Source organism: Malurus melanocephalus, unplaced genomic scaffold, assembly GCF_030028575.1.
Source record: "Malurus melanocephalus ecotype Western Australia unplaced genomic scaffold, MMel_1.1 scaffold_462, whole genome shotgun sequence".
Taxonomy (NCBI): domain Eukaryota; kingdom Metazoa; phylum Chordata; class Aves; order Passeriformes; family Maluridae; genus Malurus; species Malurus melanocephalus.
In genome coordinates, this window is record NW_026623694.1 from 202,919 (window position 1) to 222,582 (window position 19,664).

Sequence of the window (19,664 nt, forward strand, 5' to 3'; positions counted from 1 at the left end):
TGGTCTGGGTATCCATAACTTATTTCAGTCATGAGCACTTTGGCATCAGGACACCACTTCCTTAGGTGGAAGTGCTTGGTGCTACAGCAACATGAAAAAATAATCAGCCAAGGCAATTAACTTTGAACAGTTCAAAATAGGAAAGAGGATACATCCAATCCACTGCAAGAACAGAGAAGGGTCAAGCCCTTTCCCAAGAAACGTAGAAAGATGTTGTGAGTGAAAGAGAGAGTTTGTATTTATTTCAGACTGGATAAACATTAAAGAAAACAATCTTGTGATTGCAAATATTTTCCCCTTGACAACCCTTCAGTAATTTGCTTCCTCACATAAGGGAGCTTGCATCTGCAAGGCAAGCTTTTTAAGGATATGTTTAATTTAAGTTTTGCTATAATGTGTTTTAACTTGCTCGGTAGAAATACTTTCTGCTAGGATTAATATCTAATACATTTTCCAGGCTGTTTCAGTTCAGGGCCTCTTTTCAGCGATGGCTTGTGTTTGCAAGATTGATCCAACCTCTATAACGTGGATTTGAGACAGTTCACTGTTCACTGGGAACTGAGCTGATACATACTTTACTTGAAAATGCTGCGCCTYGTGCCTGGCCTGTGGTGTTCATCGAGGCTGTGCTTTGGGAGCTGGCGTGGTGTGTGCTGGGGCTTTTTCCTTAATAGCACTAAAGTTTAATGAAGAAGCTCTGGTGAACTGCCTTTGTCATTGAAGTGTGAGGGCCACAGCTCCTGGCTTAATGTTCAGCGAAACCAGAAATATCTGCTGCACTCCTTAATAGGGTTGTTAAGTTCAGTCCTTTGCTGACACAGCTGAGCTTCTCAAAACACCTCCACACTCAACATTTACTTTGCTTTCTCTTGAAATCAGGGGGAATCACTATGGAATATTTCTCTGCCAGCCAGAAAAAAAAAAGGCATTTGCATTTTTTAATTGAATGTTCTTTTGTGTGAGGCTCACTAGTTAGGCAGCTAAATATAATTTTTATTATCTTCAGAATTGCACCGGTGTGAGGCTGAAGAAAGTATTATTCACTTCTGCAATAATATTGTGTCAGCTCTCTGCATTGATTTAGAGTTCTTCATGGCTGATTTTGGTCAAACTTCCAAAAGCTGAAAGATCACAGACGCAGACCGAGCATCACTCTCAGCAGAAAAAAAAAGAATGGTTCTCAATTGCAACTGTGCAAACTTGTAACAGTATGCAACAATATGTAACAACAATAAATGTTGGTGTTTAGGGGGAAAAATGGTTTAGAATTGCAGGTTTTTTTTCAAAAGAAATTGAACGAAAAAGGTAGCATGCACTGGYATAGAACTAACACAGGATTAAAATCTGGAGCCAAGATTGAGGTAATTTGATTGTAGCCTTCATTTGTGCCTCTAAATTTTGGCATAGCCTAGAGAAATGTAGTATTTGGGTTTACATTCCCATTTCTAGAATGAGGAAAGTGCTTGTAATGATATAATTAAATTTCTGACATATTATCATTGTAATGWTAAGCAGCTTCGCAACAGTGTCCAGGCTCATGGTGTGCAAAATTGGCAGCAGTGCTGGACTGACGGAGTTCTGCCAATAATAAGAACAAGTCAACCATGCTTTCCTCATCACAGCTTGGTATTTATCCAAAAGTTGAGTTTTTTACACAACTCATCCATAAATGAATGAATTAATCTCTCTATCCTCTTCCTTTCTGATTGATACCACCTTGATTTTTTTTTTCACTTTGAAACAATAAAGAAAGACCTATTACATGAACAACTACAGTCTTGAAGACCAGCAAAATAGAAAACCAGCTATTATTATTTGCCTTTTGTTGGTGACATGAGTCCATGTTTGAGAGTGGCATGTCTAATGCAAGACATGAATGTTTACAAAGATTTGTGGCTGCTATGACACGTAAGATTGTTATGAACAGTTAACACTAATACAGGAGTAATTAATACTTGTGGAACTATTTGTGCTTTTCCAGCCTMATGAATGTGTTGTCACCAAATTAGCTATTTATATATGGTTCTAATTCAAGTAGCAGCTACCTGCTAACTATTGTGTGTGTTTTATCTTTACCCATTAAAATATTTTGACAAGTAAARCATGGGATGTTCTGAAAATATCGACCTTTTGCAAGTTTTTCCTGTCTGTGTTTTTTTAATCCATTTCAATTTACTAAAAGAGACAGAAGAAGGAGTTAAATGTTTACCATGAGAGAACAACATTGGTAATTACTTTGATTTCAGTTGCTTTTGATGTGTATTCATGGGATGAAGAGGTCAATAATATTATGACCATGCAAATAGAAAAGGGTTCTTTTTGACCATATAAAAAACAGCAAAGGATTATTAAAGCATTAACCTTGATTTTAATGGCCTTGGTTGAGAGCTGAGATCACAATTTGGATGAGCCTGATTATTTACTAAATACAATACATAAATGCAACGGGTTCTTAACACCCATTGCACTCTGGCATTATCGCATTACTGCCAGCCTTTGTTGCCTTGCAGACAGGAATATGAAAGCAATCTGTCATGTAGTGAGACTGGCTCCAGAAGCATTTCTCTGATAAGAAGACCCCCTGCCCTTTGCTAGTGTCTGGTCCAGTAGGCTTAGCCATGCGCTTAATCCCCAGAAAGTGGTTCGATTATTGCTGACCAGCAATGGCAAGATAGTTTTTTTTTCCCCTAGCTATCAACCTTCCATTAATTCCTTAAGCAGAAATGCGGTGCAATCTATATTTCCTTGGCATGTGTCACCCAGATGGTGCACTGCTCATGTTTTCAAATAACCATGCTCCAAATAACAGAGTTTGAATAATAAATTCCACAAATCCTTCCTGAGAAAGAGGCACAATTCTCAAGAGCTGCATAAACTTTACGCATGATGCTGTAGCTCATCCACATTATGCAGAAAAGTATATATTTCTTTTGCAAAGCAGATGTTTGTGTTTCCTTAATTTTGGGAGGAAGAAGAAAGATATATGTTTGCTCAAATGCTGTAGAATATATTTAATATTTGATTATGTCTTAAACACTGGCCTTAGCTCCGTGGTCAGCTTTGCAGAACTTGTCATTTAATATGGCTAAGCTTAAATCCTGTGTGGAGGTCGATGCTGTCAAGCAACCATGACTGTACATTTTGGTATTGATTGGAGTCATTGCAGTAAATTCCTTCTTAACTCATATTCCTTTCCATCCCAATCCCCTCCCCACAGATAAAAGTGTGAGCATGTCTTTCTGTCTGAGGAGATATTTTTCATGTTTACAGACAGCCTATATGAAGATATATATGTACGCAGTGCTCCGTGTATATATACATTCTTTCTCACACTTCCAAAGTAAATGCACCCATTTGCTCCAACTGTGCTGTTTTATCACCTCCAATATTTCCTGCTTTTTTTTTTTTTCTTCTTCCATCAGATTTCTTATGTTGATATACTTGGACCAGAAGGTAGAAGGATGAAGCGTCACCTGGCAATAAACAGTGTGCAAGATATGGTGATTTGCTGGTGGTCAGCAACCAGTGATGGAGCATGGCCTTGGTCTCCTATTTCCTGTGAGAGGGACAGAGCCAACCTTTTGCTGTTAGGCTGTGCACATGGCAAGTTGGAGGTAAAGTGATGAACTCTCTTGTTACATGTTTTTTTTTTTTAATTTTATTTTAAATTTACTAAAAAAAGAACTATTCAACTTAAATGCATACCCAAATAGATATAAAGAACACAGAGAATTAAAACATAAGATAAGAAGATCAGGCATCCTAATCTTAAAAACAAAGGTTTGTTATTTAAAAAACATATTTACTATGTTTACTATTTTCACATCAAAACTGTCAACCAGAGCAATGTAGCAGGGAAGTCAGGGCTTTATCATGGAATTGTTTTGGTGCTGCTGACAYTGAAAATAAGTATCAGAGTTCCACTTGCAAGCTTCAATCTGAGTTRGCAATTGTAACTGTTGCATGCATGTCTGATGCAATTATTTTACATTGTCTGCAATGYTGACTGMTAGRCATTTTACATCTCTTTCAAGGTGTKTTTCATAAAATATTAGCTATGCCCAGATGGTGTTTAAATTGTTGAGTATTGATCTAATCAGAGGCTGATTTTTTCAAAAAGGAAAGGTCAAAGCTCCCCATCTACAGGTGGGAGTGTAAGCTGTGAGTTAGGGCAAAGCTACAAGCTCATCCTCTTCCTGGCACCTGCCTAGCTTACCTTTTTTGGCAGATGTTTTCATTTCAGTTATTTAATTATTGTTTCAACTATGTAAGAATATTTGTATCCAGTTTGTCATGTTAGGTAGCAATACAAAAAACAAAGCTCTCAGGTCATACTCAGAAATATCTGGAGCCTGAATTTGAAATGTAAAAGCTTTTCTGGTCTAACATCTTGTACAGATGCTCCTGCATTTGGAGTTTTATTTTTGGTTTTTCTTTACCCACTTATAATATAGACTGGAAAGGCACTGACTGTGGGAGAAGAACACAAACTTGAGGATCAGCTGTGGAATAGCTGATCTGGATGAGATATTGTAGGATATTTCCCTGTAGGGAAAACCCCTAAGTAACACTTAAGAATAAGCTACTCTTACAAACAGCATCCCCCTCTCTTTAATTAGGGGAGATGTAAATGTTTTAATGTCTTGGAACCATTACTTCGATAACTAATGTTCATTTAAGTGAGATTCCTTTCCCTTGGGATTTTCTACCTATAGAAAGTGAAGAGAAAAGCTAGTTGAGACAGCTTTTCTTTTCTTATTTCTGCCATTAGTCACTGCAGAATTGAAGTTTAAATTACCTCCAGCTCTGCCTTCTTTACTTCTTTTCAATTGACCTCTCTCCACTTGCGGTCATCTTTGACTCATCTCTCTCCTCTGCCTGATCTACACCTGCAGTTCTCCATTCCCCCTGCAGCTATGCCAAATCACATAGAAAAAATTASTCTGGGAGCTAAAATGTGTGGCTGTTCTTTGTAAGCTTTTCCAGCCTAGTMCCTGGACCAGTTTGATATWRTGAARCTTCACCCTACTAACATTTCAGACMTTWTTTCTTACCATGACTTCTGTATGTCCAGGTTCTGACAATGACATTCCTTTGCCTTTTTATTTCCTTTCCTATACTTTCCAGAAATCTCCCTAATGCCACCATAGCAGTTCACACTCTCTGTTTCCTGAAATGTTTTTTTTCAAGGACTCCTTTCTTTCAAGAAATTCACAGAAATGACCCTGTCAGTTTAAAGCTTTCTGTTTCACTTTATATGTTTTTGGGAGATTTCCAAATCACAGCATTCCCCTTCATCTTTCAATACACCTTGTTCTATCCTTTTCTGGTTTAAACTCTAGTACAGTCCCAAGCACATCACAGATGATTTGTACAGTAATGATAATAAACATTCACTGAGGCTCTAGGCCTAAAGTCATAATCATTTTAATTTGGCCAAATTGTAAGAGAAATATAAGAAAATTCTTTGTAAGTGTGGCACTGGTTTCCCTTTTCTGATTCTTTGCCTGTACTTGTCTGTTTTAATTTTAAAATCTTCAGATGAAATTTCTTTTCCTGTATTTATCAATAAAATACCAAGCACTATGCCAGGGCTATGGAAAACTCAGTCACATATGAATAACAAACTGTCTTGCTGGTCATCCATTAGGCTGTTCCATGTACTCAGTTCAGGAAGGCTCAAATCACCCTGCCTATACACTTCACCTATAAATCCATGGCATGTCACCCATGGTACTGTTTGCTTGAGGTTGTTTGTTTGATTTCTCTAACGTTCTTTATGGGCAGGAGTTAAATTTCTGTGTATGGATGGGAGAACATCATAACCCAGCAGTTCTAGAAACAGCATCAACCCCCAATCTGCATTTAACTGAGGTACATCTTCCCCTGCAGTCTTGGAGGGGAAATTTACCTTAAGACCTTTGAGTTCTGAAGGCCATTTAACAGCTTAGACATGAGAAAAAAACATAGTTAGCATTTCTAGAGGGCTTGTAAACAGTTACTCTCCAGGTCGGGTACCACAAAAATACAGTGGTTTTGTTTCTTTGCTTCTAATCCCTTTCCCTTTGTAGTATTCCTCGGGTATAGATTTGAAATAAAAACAGGATATGCCATTGTTATTCATGAAAATCAATCCATATGATCAGTAAAATTATTTTACTCCCAGTAAAAGATTATTGTCAATAGAAGAAGGGTGAGAAGCATGAGCTTACTCAATTTAGAGCATTTATCAAAGAGAAGTGTAGTAAAATAACACCACCAACATTTTACTTGGAAATAGTACTATCAGTTGGATAAAACACCATTATCATCTAGAATTAAGAGAAAAACAGAAAATGCTGAATAACAAGACCATAAAGAGCTGTTTGGCATGTTGGGTTTATGAAGCCAAGCCTGAGGAAATGAATGGGTGCTCCCCAAGGCATCACCTCAGTGCTGACCTAAAGAAACCACAAAACAACCTGCCAGCTGCTGCCTCTGCTGTTCCTGGGGCTGAGCAGAGGCAAATGGGCACTTATTTGATACTATTTCCTGCCTGGAGGAATTTYCTGGGTGATCCTGGCTGCCCACCAGAACAGTTCTTATTAGGATGAGGACAGGAATAGCTGTGGGATGAGACAACTCAACCCCTCATCATGATCCTCACCTGCACCTACACGTTCTGTGTTGGGATGATTCACGCTGCCCATGGAATATTTGGGGTGTTGTGTACTCCAGTAGATCTTCAGCTTAAGGAAGGAAATGCATTTTACTTCTTAAACATTCTATAATTGGATTTGAATATTGGCACATGGCTTTATGTTTTGCCATTTACTATTAAGGCTACAGGTAACCACTATTCCTCTACAAACAGGAATAACTTTTCCTTGCAAATCTTGACTTCTTGTACTGGTTTTTGTTTTGTTTTTTTTCCTCTGAAATCACTATTTGCTATGTTGACTGCTGTTAGATTTGCTCAAGAATTGTCCCTTGAAGAAATAAAAGTGCTTTTCTCTTTAACACGTGACTGCCTCAGCATGCGATGCACATTGCTGCAGGGGTGTTTATCTTTGGACCTTTGTCTGCTTTCCTGTGTGCATGGATTTCCTCCAGCAAACTCACCCATTCTCTAATTTATTTATTTGATTATCAGAATTTTGTTTGGTTTATTTTGTTTGGGKTTKKTKGGKKTTTTTTWWAATGTTAAAGTATCAACGATCGAACAATGTTATTTAAATTGTCTCCCTGTGGAGATAATGCTGGYGTTTTGATTTCAAAACCAGAAGAGGAATCTTCCAGAAATTATTTCAAACAATTTGCTGYGAATGAATAGGATCTGATGTGAAATCATCTTTGGATTAAATGCTTTGGGAGAAAGTCRTGTTAAAATCAACATGAACTTTATTCTTCAAACACAAATTAACAGGAGGTGCTGATGCCAGGGCTCAGTTCCTGCAGCACTTTGCATTTGTCTTTGCCATTCTTATTTTCACTCCACTTAGTGCTAGTGGGAATGACTGAAATTATACTTCAATCTTGTGGAAAAAATAATTTCCCTGAGAGAGAATATTATTTTCCTTTCTCCCAAGAGATAATATTTAATAGTTATTGCTCTCACATTGTGCCTGGGATTTGTGAAATAAGCACAGCAGATCTTTTCTGTGTGAGCTGTCCTACAGTTACTGGAGTGCTCAGAAAAAATATCTACCCTGTGTGACAGAATGGCTGAAATTCCTCTCACACACATACAGCAAAGAATGTGAAATCCTCAGTGTCACATTGGGTTAGAAGTTCAATGAATAATATGGGATAAAGATGATGACGATAAATTTTGAAAGAAAATAAGAGTAAGTGTTGRCTGCAGATCTAAATAATAAGATTGCATGTAGGTCTGTAGATACAATACAGCCAAATAAGTAACATAGAGTAGGAGCCTTTCACTTTTATTTAGAAATGTTTTGAAATAGGGTGGTTTTTCCTTTCATCTTCACTGTGTTGTATTTAAAATTGTTTTACTCTGGTGTGCACCACACTTCCCACTTTACATTTCTAATTAAAATGTTTGTTGCTATTTGGAACTTCACCGTGTGAAATTAAATGAGCCCTTTTATAACATCCATAAAATAAATCAAACATTTTTTTTCTCATCTGAAAGACACACAGTTCAGTCACAGCAAGCTTATTTCTCTGTTTCTTTTGTTTTCTTTTTTTTCATCTGCCTGGTAAGCCAATTTTCTGCTTAAGAACTACTGGTTAAAACTCTTACTTGTTTTGATATGTGGACTTTATCCCTTCCCAGCACTCTAYGCAAAATACTTCAATTTTAAGTGTTCAAAGATTTTCACTGAGAAGAGTGATACTGCCCACACAAGACAGCGCTATTATTTCTCTCAAACATAAAATGAAAGCGAGTGTTTTAAATAGCATAGCAGGCCTCTTATTTACAAAGATTAACAGATTCCTTTGCTTGGATTGTTATGATTCCTGGCTCTAGGATTTGAGAACGTGGCATTTATAGCATCCCTCGTGCTGCTGATGAGCTGATGCAGAGCCCAGGCCAATACTGCAAGGGGAAAACAATAGAAATGTGCAGTAGTGGTGCATGACTGCTACAACAACAAGGGAAATGTGTATAAATTACATGGACAGTATTTAAATGCATATACTGTATTTTTTTTGTAACGTTCATGTGATAAAACCTTTAAGATTTTTAAATTTTTATGTATTTATTTTAAAGAAAGTAATTGGTTTAACTTCATGTAAAATACTTCCAGAAATCTTTTATTGAAATACAAAGCTAAATGCTTAGTCCAAGCAGTATTTGACATTAACTCTACACCCTGCCATGAAATTACCACTCTGTCTTTTCAGATCTGTCCTGCTGCCTCCTTCACAAACCTAGCATTTGTTCTACCATTTCTGAGGAAACTCCTCCAGCTTTTGCTTTCCCATTCCACAAGCAAATGCTTTGTTAAATATTTTAACATCACCTTTTAGGGTTCCAGAGAACTGCTGCTCATCAGGAAGGAATCTCAGCGGATCCCTTTAAAAGGAAAGCTAAGGCTCTGTATGCACTACATTTACCACCATGTGGCTACTTACCAGACAGAAAAACAATTGGCAGAATACCATCTTCTTGGGAAAAAGRAGTTTTGATTATTAGACTTCATATCTCTCAAAAAGATTTTCTTAGAGTTATTAATGTTTCTGTTGTTGTGTCTCTGCATTCGTTTTCCTGTTAGTGGCATGAAGAATGAATAATAAAACTAATTTCTGACAGAGAAACCCAAATTGTCCCTGTCAGATGAAAGAGAATATTCATTTTTCCTCTTCAGAATGCCAAATACCAGTTACATTCAGCAGAACTGGAAGGCAGAACAAAGAGGTCTCGGCTTGGTTCTCTTCCTGCAAGAGGCACATGAGGCCACTGATGCATGAGAAGAAGCAGCTTATCTGTTCCAATCTAAGGAGAAATGTTTCTCTTCTTTTCAGCCAGAATATGAACTGTCTAGAAAGTGTCTGGAAAGGTTTCCTTTAAGCCTTGTGTGTTCCAACATTATGCCAAAACTTACGTTTTGAAAGGCAACAAAGAGTTTCTTTCCTTGCAGGAACTTTTTCCTAATTCAGGATTGTGTTATATGCATCAACCAGCCCTACCCTAGACTTCACTCCAAGGATTTGCTCTCAAAATTATGAGAAGCTAGGAAGAGTCTCATCTCAAGACTCATTAGTCTTCCAAAATGCAAGATTTTACTTCCTTTTAAATTCAAGATAGTGRTCATAATTTTCTCCTTCTTTTGCTCTAACAAGGCAGGAAGAAATTATGAATTGAGTGCAATTTACTTGCTGACTCCCCARTAATCACATGGCAACATTTATTTCTTTGTGACTGTTTCCATTGCTGTTTTCCTCCAGTCACTCCTATGGAGTTATGAAATCCAGGTTTCACATATTTTCTACTCTATTGCCATAACCTTCAAGGCCAAGCTCTCTTCAGAATTTTATAGTGCTTTCATTCTCTCTTCTGTCATAGGCTTGATTACYGTGTGGATCTTCATGACTTTCTTGTAGCTTTTGAAGAGTTGTCCAGAGAAAAATACTGGTTTGGGGTCAAAATATGTAGCAGAATTATGCAGTACATTGAAACCTGCCACAGGAAGACAGAAATCTTAGTCCCAGAGGGCCTCAAGGCTCATTTCACTGAAGTTATGGAAGCTTTGAAGACTTGCTTGGGCAAGATTTCTGTTTCACACATTTGAAAGGGAGCTACCTGGGTGTCTATGCCTACTCTTCAGGAAAACAGCAGAACAAACAATAACACTTCACTTTATTTGGGGTTAGAGAACTCTGTGGTCATAGTAATCCTTTGTCCACAATAACCTCTTCTAGGAGTTTCCTTGCCATGCAATTTAACACCCTAATAAGTTCACCTCTGCAGCTCTAACATCTGCACAGTAGCCATTGCAATGTTTTGTGGGCATAAAATGACTTATTGCAGAGGTCAAGCCATTGGTGAGGGAATGGTTGAGGTGWGAAAATATTTTTCAGGCTATAAAAGTACTGTAATCTTTTATTTCCTCTTTGAAATATATTTTCATGGGTCTTTGTTGAGATTGGTTGATGTGGTTTTCACAGGTTGGGCACATTGGCTTCTGCATTAGGTGCCTTTGCATTAAGTGGTTCTTTGCACATCCTTAACTACTCATCTTTAAGTAGTAAATATTAACTAATATTTATAATTAAAAATCATATTAACTTCAGCTGGTTTCCAGCCGAGAATTGCAATAATCCCCTTTTTTCTTTCTTTTGAATGAGAAACCCTTTTGCTGACAAAGTAAGTAAACTGTCAGAACAAAAACATCCTAATCAGCCTGATCAACATCCCAAAAACTTGTTTGGAAATTTATCAGTTACTTCAGAAGTAATGGGTGGTATGCCAAAAAAATCTGAGTTTCTTATTCTCCTTTGCAGGATGAAAGGCTAAATTGCWTGTTCAGTTGGTCTTGTGATCTGTGGAAATCAAATTTAAACTGCTCCAACATTATGTGTACCTTTTGTTTTCAACCTGAAATGTCCAGATTTCCTTCCTCACCCTCTCTCTACCTTTTAATCACACTTTTTACCCCTTCCTGTGCTCTCATACCACCTGGACCCAAGTAGCTTCCAACAGTTGTTGCAAGGCAGCAACTTTAATTTACAGTGAAGATTTCTGTGAGTATTCCCGAGGGCAGGATTCGGCTCAGGTTCACATTTTCCTTTCAGTCTTTATTTCTGCATGAACAAACACCAGCAAGTTCCTGACYGACTTCCACTACTCTCATTCTTCTAAAGACACGGGTTTTCTCAGTTTTTTATGAAATATCTTTTCATAAGCTCACCTATAACTCGTTTACAGGTGGTTTTCCTCCCACGGTTTCACTGCTCAAATCCTGTGCATCACCTCTCGTTCAAACCCATTTATCCCATGAATCTTCACTGGTCTCCACTGCTGCCGCCACCACTTAGGGGTACTTCCCATATTTCCACACTACAGATTCTTGCTTTTTGCCAGCTGCTGTCTTTTTATCACATTCTGCCTTTGTTTTCTTCCTCCCATTTGTTCAACTTTCAAGTATCCCATAACAGTCTCCCTCTTTCTGCTATCAGAAATTAATTTATTCTGCATCTAAAGTTGTGTGGCACCGAAGAACATCTACCACCTACTCACTTGGCAGTGTACAGTAGGTGCTGTTTTAACATGCCATTGTTTCTACCACCACRGTGTAATATTTTCTGTTACCATGGCCCAGAGCAAATGATCAAAAATCCTCTATGCTCGATACTCAGAGTAACCTACTATRGATTTTTCCAGGAATTYTGGGATTTCTACCCACCCCACTTGTGAATAATTAATTACTGTTTTGCATCAGTCAGCTGCTCTTTTCTCCTTTTACCACGGATTAAGACCATGCCCTCTTTTATCTTCTGTTCTTCTAACCCGTTACATAGGTCCAGACAAACAAATACGGTTTATAAAATACTGCAGGGTTTTTAAAATCAAATGAACAAACCTTTTCAAKGTTCAAAGAGTAGATTTCAGAATTCTGTTTTGATAATGTCCATTTGTGACCGACCCACAGGAAAGCGCATTTGCAGCAGTAWGAGTGAATGGTTACTGTTGCCTTGAAAGGCCAGTTTTTAGTAATGACACAGACAYGGTTAAGGGGATRAAAAGGGTTTTACCYCGGTATTTGGGATYCCAGGTGCACAACTTGATGGCAGAATGCACMCCCGTGTACAGCACGGRTACAAGTTTTATAGGGTTCAGGAATTAGCRTATCTATCTAGGATTCCCCAGTAAGAAACTTMACAAATGCAGTAATGTCCCCCTATTCTAATGAATCCCCCCCTGGATGAGGCYAGAGCYTAGTTTATACAAGATGTTCCAGAGAGGAGGCTTCACCCAAGSCTGGAGCYTCGGGTTTAAGAYAGCACARGGYAYACTGACWCCTTCCTCAGGATGTTTGGTCTCTCTGCCCAGCAGARYTCCTAAACTAAGSTGGAATATCAGSGTACAGGAATTACAARCATGTGGGCTAAGGGGTGCAGGGGAATGCATGGAGGGTACAGAAAGCGTAAAAAGGAAAARSAAAAATMAYMAGGCATCATACAAATGRGTAGCTTTGTGTTTTTGCCAGGTGCTGAGTTACATCCGCACGGAGTGGGATCTCCTGGATGCCCRGTTCAGCTCTCTGCAGCCCCAGCAGGTGCTCACGGTGGAGCTCTCGGTGTCGGCAGCCAAGGAGCCCATGGCCGACAGYTGCGTCTACAAATGCGTCCGGAGCAGAATCCAGTGCGCCTCCATCACCAGGATCCCCCTGAGAGCCAGGGCYGTCAGCTGCTGCAGGGATGGGACAGAAGACAAGCTGGTGCTGGGYTGTGAGGATTCCTCAGTGGTTCTGTAYGAAGCCTACAACCAAGTGACTGTGYTGGCCCAAGCGGAGCTGCTCCCTGCCGTGATCGCGTACCACCCCTCCGGAGCCGTGCTGCTGCTGGGCAGCTCRCAAGGGGAGCTGCAGCTCTTTGACACAGCTCTGTCCCCCATTAAAATCCAGCTCTTGGCACAGGACTATTCACCTGAGGCCACGCTGCAGTTCAGYAAACACTGTGAGGTGCCCACCAGCCTCATCCAGATCCAGTGGGCTGCTCCTCCAGTGTCCCTTGTGAGCCCTGACTGCTTGGATATTCACGACCTTTTGTTGGTTAGGTTTGACAAAGGACCCTTGGCAGTGCTTCAATTTAAATTTGGTAAGTTACTGAGCACATCTGTTGAACCTTGAGCTCTCAAAGAAACATCTATGAAGTCTGGAACACCCTCATTTTAGATATATGAGACCATAGCCTTCAAAGTAAATTGTTTCAAAGATATCTGAAGATACCAAGGATTTTTTTTATGCTTCACGGTAACTTTTATACCTTGATAAGAATAGGACCCCCATCTGCTGTCAGGTCAGCATCCCATAATGTTCCTCTCCACTTCAATAAGGCATAACAGTTTCTCACCTGGAAAATTAATTTAATCTGTAGTACATAATTTTAGGAGTTGTATTCATTCTGTAGTAATAACCCTAATAAGCTAAAATAAGCCATATTTAATAATAGAATAGTAATGCTGTTTTCTTTGCCAAATTTTTTTTTGCATGTGTGATCTGTATTTGTCCAATATTCTGTTCTTCCTGGCTTCAGTGCATGAAGTTGCACCTTTTTCTTCCTTTCCACAGAAGAAGGTTGATTTTCATAACCTTCAGAGAAGCTTGGTCTCTCAATTAATTTGCCAAGAGTTGTGAATAAAAGAAGAAGTAATAATGCTAATTTTAAAATTTACATAGCACTTCTCATTTTAGGTGTAAAGAGACTTTAAAAGAGTAAAACCAGAACGAACTTCCTTATACAAGCAGAAAAACAAGAAGGAGTAAAGGAAAGCTAAAGGGCTTTACAAGAGTTACACAGTGGCTGAACTAAGAATAAAACCCCTGCAGTGGTTCATCAGTGAGAACTGTATTCATTTCATTCAAGTCAGGCAAGTTACAGTGGTGCAAACCCATTGTGAGAGCTAAAAAAACAATCATGCTTAAACCCTCTGACTCCCCAGCCAGTGTTTCAGCAGGGCACGCAGCCATCCTGGAAAATTTCAGCATTCTGCCCATTGTCTGTCCAAGAAAACAGGATTACTTCTGTAGATCTTTTTGGGAGTTTTTAATTATTCTTTTCTATAAAGCTGTTGAGATTAGGAAGAAGCCTTTTTTATTTAAAAAAAACAAAAACAAAACCCAAAACCAAACAACACTCCAAAAGACTCAAAACAGCAACTTAGGTGATAGTAAGATTTGAAAACCTGTTTTATTTCTTCACTCAATGAGACACACATGTACTTTTGTGGGGAAAAACCTGTCTAAAATTACCATGGACTTAGAAATTTGAAAGACTGAACTAAAAAAATTTAAACAAGTGTGCCACTGCAAAAAGGTAAATGACTCTAATAAGATGTTAGCACCAAAAAAATGTTGGATTGACTTATAGTTGTGCAGTTTTAAAAAAGCTGATCCAGATTATTGCTGTTATCCAAAAAAAAAMCCCCTATTTAAAAACCCATTTACAGGTAATAATTTATTTTGAGATAATTAGCTGCATTAAGTTCAATGACAGGTTTAATAGTTACAGAGTACCCCAGAACACTAATTATAACAGCTATTTGATGTTTTTGTGCATGTTGGCCATTTTAAAAAGAATAAACCCTCTAAATTATCTCTGTCCTGATTTGGCTGGGATGGAGGAGAGCAGGAGGCATTCTACCCACCTCTACCTTGCTTTTCTTCRCTCCTCCCTGGTGAGGTTTTCTCACAACAGCTTTCCAGAAAGCCCAGCTTTCCCCTTGCTATCTTTAGCACATTTATGTTCTTACCAAGGCAAGCAGGCTCTCAGTACAGGGATTTAGAGGCCTTTCCTGCTAATTGCCAGCTTGTAAACTTAATTGGACTGTCTCCCTGGGCACCGTTCCTAAATCAATTAGGCAGTGAGTTGGCTGTCACCTCTTTTTCCCAAGCAGGTTGCCTGGAAGCTCACCACCCAGGAGAAGTCAAGCATCCAAATGGGAAGATGTTGACCTCTACAGCTGAAAGTTATCACATTTTAAAAATTCATTCTGTATAATTACTGTAAAATCTCTGCTAGGAAGGAGGCAAAGCTCTCTCCCTTCTTCCCTCTCTCCCTCTTTGTAGTCCATCGTGCAAAAATATGCTGCTCTCTATTTCATCCTGGTTTTCTGCTTTGCACCTCATCTCCTCAGTTTACCACGCTGCCAAGGGAACACTGTGTTGATTAGTGAGCCTCTCTTCACAGTCTCAGCAGTTTTTAGGTCTCTGCTGTTTAAGAAATAATGCAGAATAAATAAACAAATTAATTAAATGCACTAATAAATKATAGCGAAAATTTAGGGGCCCATGACAGCAAGACCCAGACAGGCATTCAGGACTGAAATAAAATCCATGAATAACACATGGCTTGGAATTGTTTTYCACAGAAGTCTGTTAAGAAACTGTGTCAGTGACAATAAGCAAATATGATTTTAACTTCCAGCTACATTATGGTTTTGGAGAAGTTCTGTGAATCTCCATTGTGCTGTCTATCCAGATTTATTTCAGGAAAAGATTCATATTAAACCTACCCTCTAACACCAATAGCAAATATTTTTGGTGTCTAATGCCAAAATCATTTCCAAGAGCAGCTTCTTGTCATTGATGCCAACACAGATCTCGGATAGTGCCAAATGTGGTACTGATGCCRGTGGTTCAGCATTGCTTCTAAAGGCATTTTAAATATAATATTATATTTAATTAACATAAAACAAGTATTTTCATCTTTGCTGAGAGATTAATGTGGAGGTTCCCCAGCTTCTGTAAGACTTCAAAAACGCTACATATTTAGGAAGAATAACAATTAGATATTAACAGGTTAAACATGGCTGTTACCCACTGTAATGTCCACAGGCTTTAATACATGCAAATATAAAGTGAAATACAATAGAGAATCTTTCTTTATTGATGCTAAAAAAAAATTAGTATTTCTGTTACAAAATGTAAATATGTAAGTGTTTTGTTTTCCCAAAAACATTAGTTCTCAGCAGGTTACTTCTCCTCAAGCTGTAGTCAGATGTTTTCCTCCATTTTTTTTCCTCATTTCTTATTTCACATCACAAACAGTATTAGCAACATTTATTAAATATTTGTGAGGTATGTTTTATATAAATCAGATCTGCTTTTCTCTGTTATCAGACTTTGTTTTCCACAGCCAGTCCTATGGTTTTAATATCAGTATTGAAATTTAGCTTATTCCCTTTCTCATCAGAATTTTTTCCATAAGTTTGGTTTCAACAAACAACATCAGAATACAAATTGAGAAAAAAACAAAAAACAAAAAAAACAAACAAACTATGTTTTGATTTAGAGAAACAATAAATTTATATTGGTCTCTTTCTAATGTTTGGAGGAGTACTGATAAATACTCTATCAGAGCGATCCAAAGTGAGCAGGACTTGCTAAAATGCCATGTGTGGCCTATGTCACATGATCAATTGKTTAGTCAGAGACAACAAAGAACATTTTTCAGTCACCTTTTCTGTTCAGAAGCTGAGATCTGCAAGTCAGGAAACATTCTTGTGACAAACTTATTCTTGATTTCATGGGGGACTGTAATTCAAAGGTCTGTAATATCAAGATGTGGCTAACTTCCACGGTGTCTCCTCAGAAAAAATGCTGCACTTAGAGAATATTGCTTAGAAAAAACTATAGAAACTAGAAGGAAGGTCCAGAGCAGCTGCAATCTGGAGAATAATTGAGTAAGAGTTGCTTTGAGATTGAGCTGCTCTACATTTGTCTCATACAGATCCAGCTGTTTGAGACAAATGCTCGGGTTTGGTGCTGTCCAGCAGTGTTTCCCTGCAGGAAGGAGATGCTGTGAAAGTGGATTTATTACCTACCATGCAACAGTGATAAACTGCAAATAAACTTGTTCTACGTTGGCTAAGCCCAACTTCATTACATGATGTTGTCACCAGTGATTTTTGGCTACATTTATTCAGCCTCCATTCAGCCACATGATGATTCTTTGCTGTCCAGCACCCTCAGTCTAGGTATACAAGATAGAAAGGTGCTGTCTCATATTAAAAAATTAATATTGAAACCCATCAACTTAATTTTAAATGATAACAATTATTTTTAACTGTGCTGAAAAGTAGTCAGCTAGAGTTTTACATATTCTCTATCAAAATAGAAACCCATTATCTCTGGTTGTAATATTTCTTGTTGAAGGTGTGTTCACAAGAGGACAACTGGGCCTCGTGGAACTCATCCAGCAGTACATTCGTTATGATGAGATACAGGAGGCAATTAATGTCCTGAGCACCATGAACTGGAACACGATGGGTGCACGCTGCTATATCTGCCTGAGTGCCATTTGCAACCACCTTCTTAAACAAAAGCTTACACCAGTCAGAGAAGGTAAGAAACTGCTCATATTTCTAATGCATTTTCGTGGTGTGTTGGTAATCCAGGTGTGGATTAGGGCAATATATTTATTGGCTGTATAAGGAAGACAGGAATGAGAATCCAGCCAGCCAGCCAGATTATTGTGCCTCATAATGTCATTGTGGACAAGTCATTTCTATAAATTCTGGACCAATGTGTTGACTACATTTTAGTTTGTATCAATAGAGACACTAAAATAATGCATATGGTAATGTATATATTTATATATAATGTGTATATGTATATATATGTGTATATCCTATAGGCATTACTTTATATAAAGAGCACTAGCATTAAATTATGTAACTTCATTACATTCCATAAATTTAACTTGTGTTGAAGACAAATGTTAGTTAGTATAGAATTGAAATGTCTGTGTTATATTCATKCTGTTACAGCACCAACTTAAGGAGGGATGTTTYCCTGCAACAGGGACAAGAGGTTTTAGTATTTTTTTTTAAGGTGCTTTCAAAGGGTCATTCTTTCATTACAAGATGCAAAGGCCTTGAATACACTATCCTCTGCTGCCTCCTTTAGGATTAAAGCATTTGTCCTCACTGTAATCYAGCCCCCTGCAGCAGTAGCTGGGGTCCCTCAGAAGAGATGATGAGTTTTAGGTTTAGCCCCATCTCTGCTGAAGCCTGGTGTGGTGCCTTCCTCTTGATTTGCTATCTATCTTAAAACTCAACAGACTTCAAGATTCCAAGTGCCTTGATTTAGTGAAGGTGTTATCCTCCAGTCTAGCAGGCAGACAGCTGGAGATCAGGCATCTTTTGTGGCAAGAGAGAATACTTAGGATTCTGGTGTGTTTGATGATAGAAAAACGCCAAGGTGTCCTACATTGCTGCCAAGCCATCAGCAATCCCATTTTGTGGGATCTGATTAAAAAAATCTCTGCGTTGCAAACAAAACGTATAGACTCTAAATAAAACATGTTTTGAAAAGGACCTGGGAAAAGGGCTGACCATGAAACTCTTCTAAAAATATGTACATTATAAACAGATGTCTGTGTGTTTCCCCCATGCAGCTCCCTAACAGTGTAAAGCAGAAAGAATTTTATGCCGTGCAGGAGTTATTCTATCTGAATCTAACAAATTTGGCATGGTAATTTGTTTTCTTTTTTATTAACAAAACCCAGTGGGGCCTTTTATTTATAGTGATGGGGCAGTTATCTTTGAGATCTTTATCCTGCCTTCWACATCAAGCTGGGCTATTTAATGAATGTATAACTGTGCTAGTAGTTACTCATATTCCATGTTGGTTGAAATATTTCWGAAGTACATAACATGCTGTCAAGAAAACAGCAATGGCAGGAGAGTATGGTTTGTTTTTCTATTTTAATCTAAATTGACTGCTGTTTTGAARGAAAATACCTTTCAAGTTCAACTTATCTTGCTATCTCGATTGGAGATAGCACAAAACTAATTTACTAACAGTTTGCCTGTGTAACTAACACAGTACTATTAGCACATTTAGTACTATCAAGCCTAATAAAATAARATGTAACTATGCTTGGAACTCAAGAACCATTATCACTAAGTACAGAAATGCATGGTTCAAACAAACATTAATAATGGCAAATCAATGAGATTCTGTCTGCCTAATGAGACAATAGGTTATATTCTGCTTTTAGAGCAACATAAATATACAGCAAATACATATATAGCAAATTGTCCCATTTCTGCCTGTAAGGCTTTGTACTATGTTGTTACCTCTCAAGTGAAAGCCAAAGAGCATAAATATTATTGATCATATAATTTCCTTTCAGCTCAGCATGTGAGACACAAAAGTATACTGTAAGTTTACTTGTATTATTTATAATTTTTTATTAAAAACATGTAGAAAAATGCCTAAGAGCTTGAGCTGTGGAGTACAGCAGTCAGAAAGTATTTAAAGAGAGAACTTGTGTAACAAAAGGGCTTTATTTTATTGATTACAAGGGAGGTTATCCTGTTTCCCACCACTACATGCTGTCAAACCCTTAGGGTTTCTAGACCCTTTTATTWAAAAATTTTAAAGAACTGTGGGCYGAAGGAGGTTCCTTAGACCTCAAGGCCATCACAAAGAGGGTTCTGTTACCCGCTGACCTWACACAATAATCCCTGAAAAACTGAACTCCCTTGT

General features: G+C 38.1%; 1 protein-coding gene across 1 annotated transcript in view; it reads left to right on the plus strand.

The window, feature by feature from the left end:
* WDPCP (WD repeat containing planar cell polarity effector) overlaps window positions 1-19,664 on the plus strand; it is a 99,674-nt gene that overhangs the window by 17,928 nt on the left and 62,082 nt on the right. Inside the window, exons 8-10 of the mRNA XM_057380593.1 lie at window positions 3,423-3,614; window positions 12,657-13,266; window positions 17,325-17,513. Coding sequence (XP_057236576.1) covers window positions 3,423-3,614; window positions 12,657-13,266; window positions 17,325-17,513 — 991 coding nt within the window. The remainder of the gene's footprint in view (window positions 1-3,422; window positions 3,615-12,656; window positions 13,267-17,324; window positions 17,514-19,664) is intronic.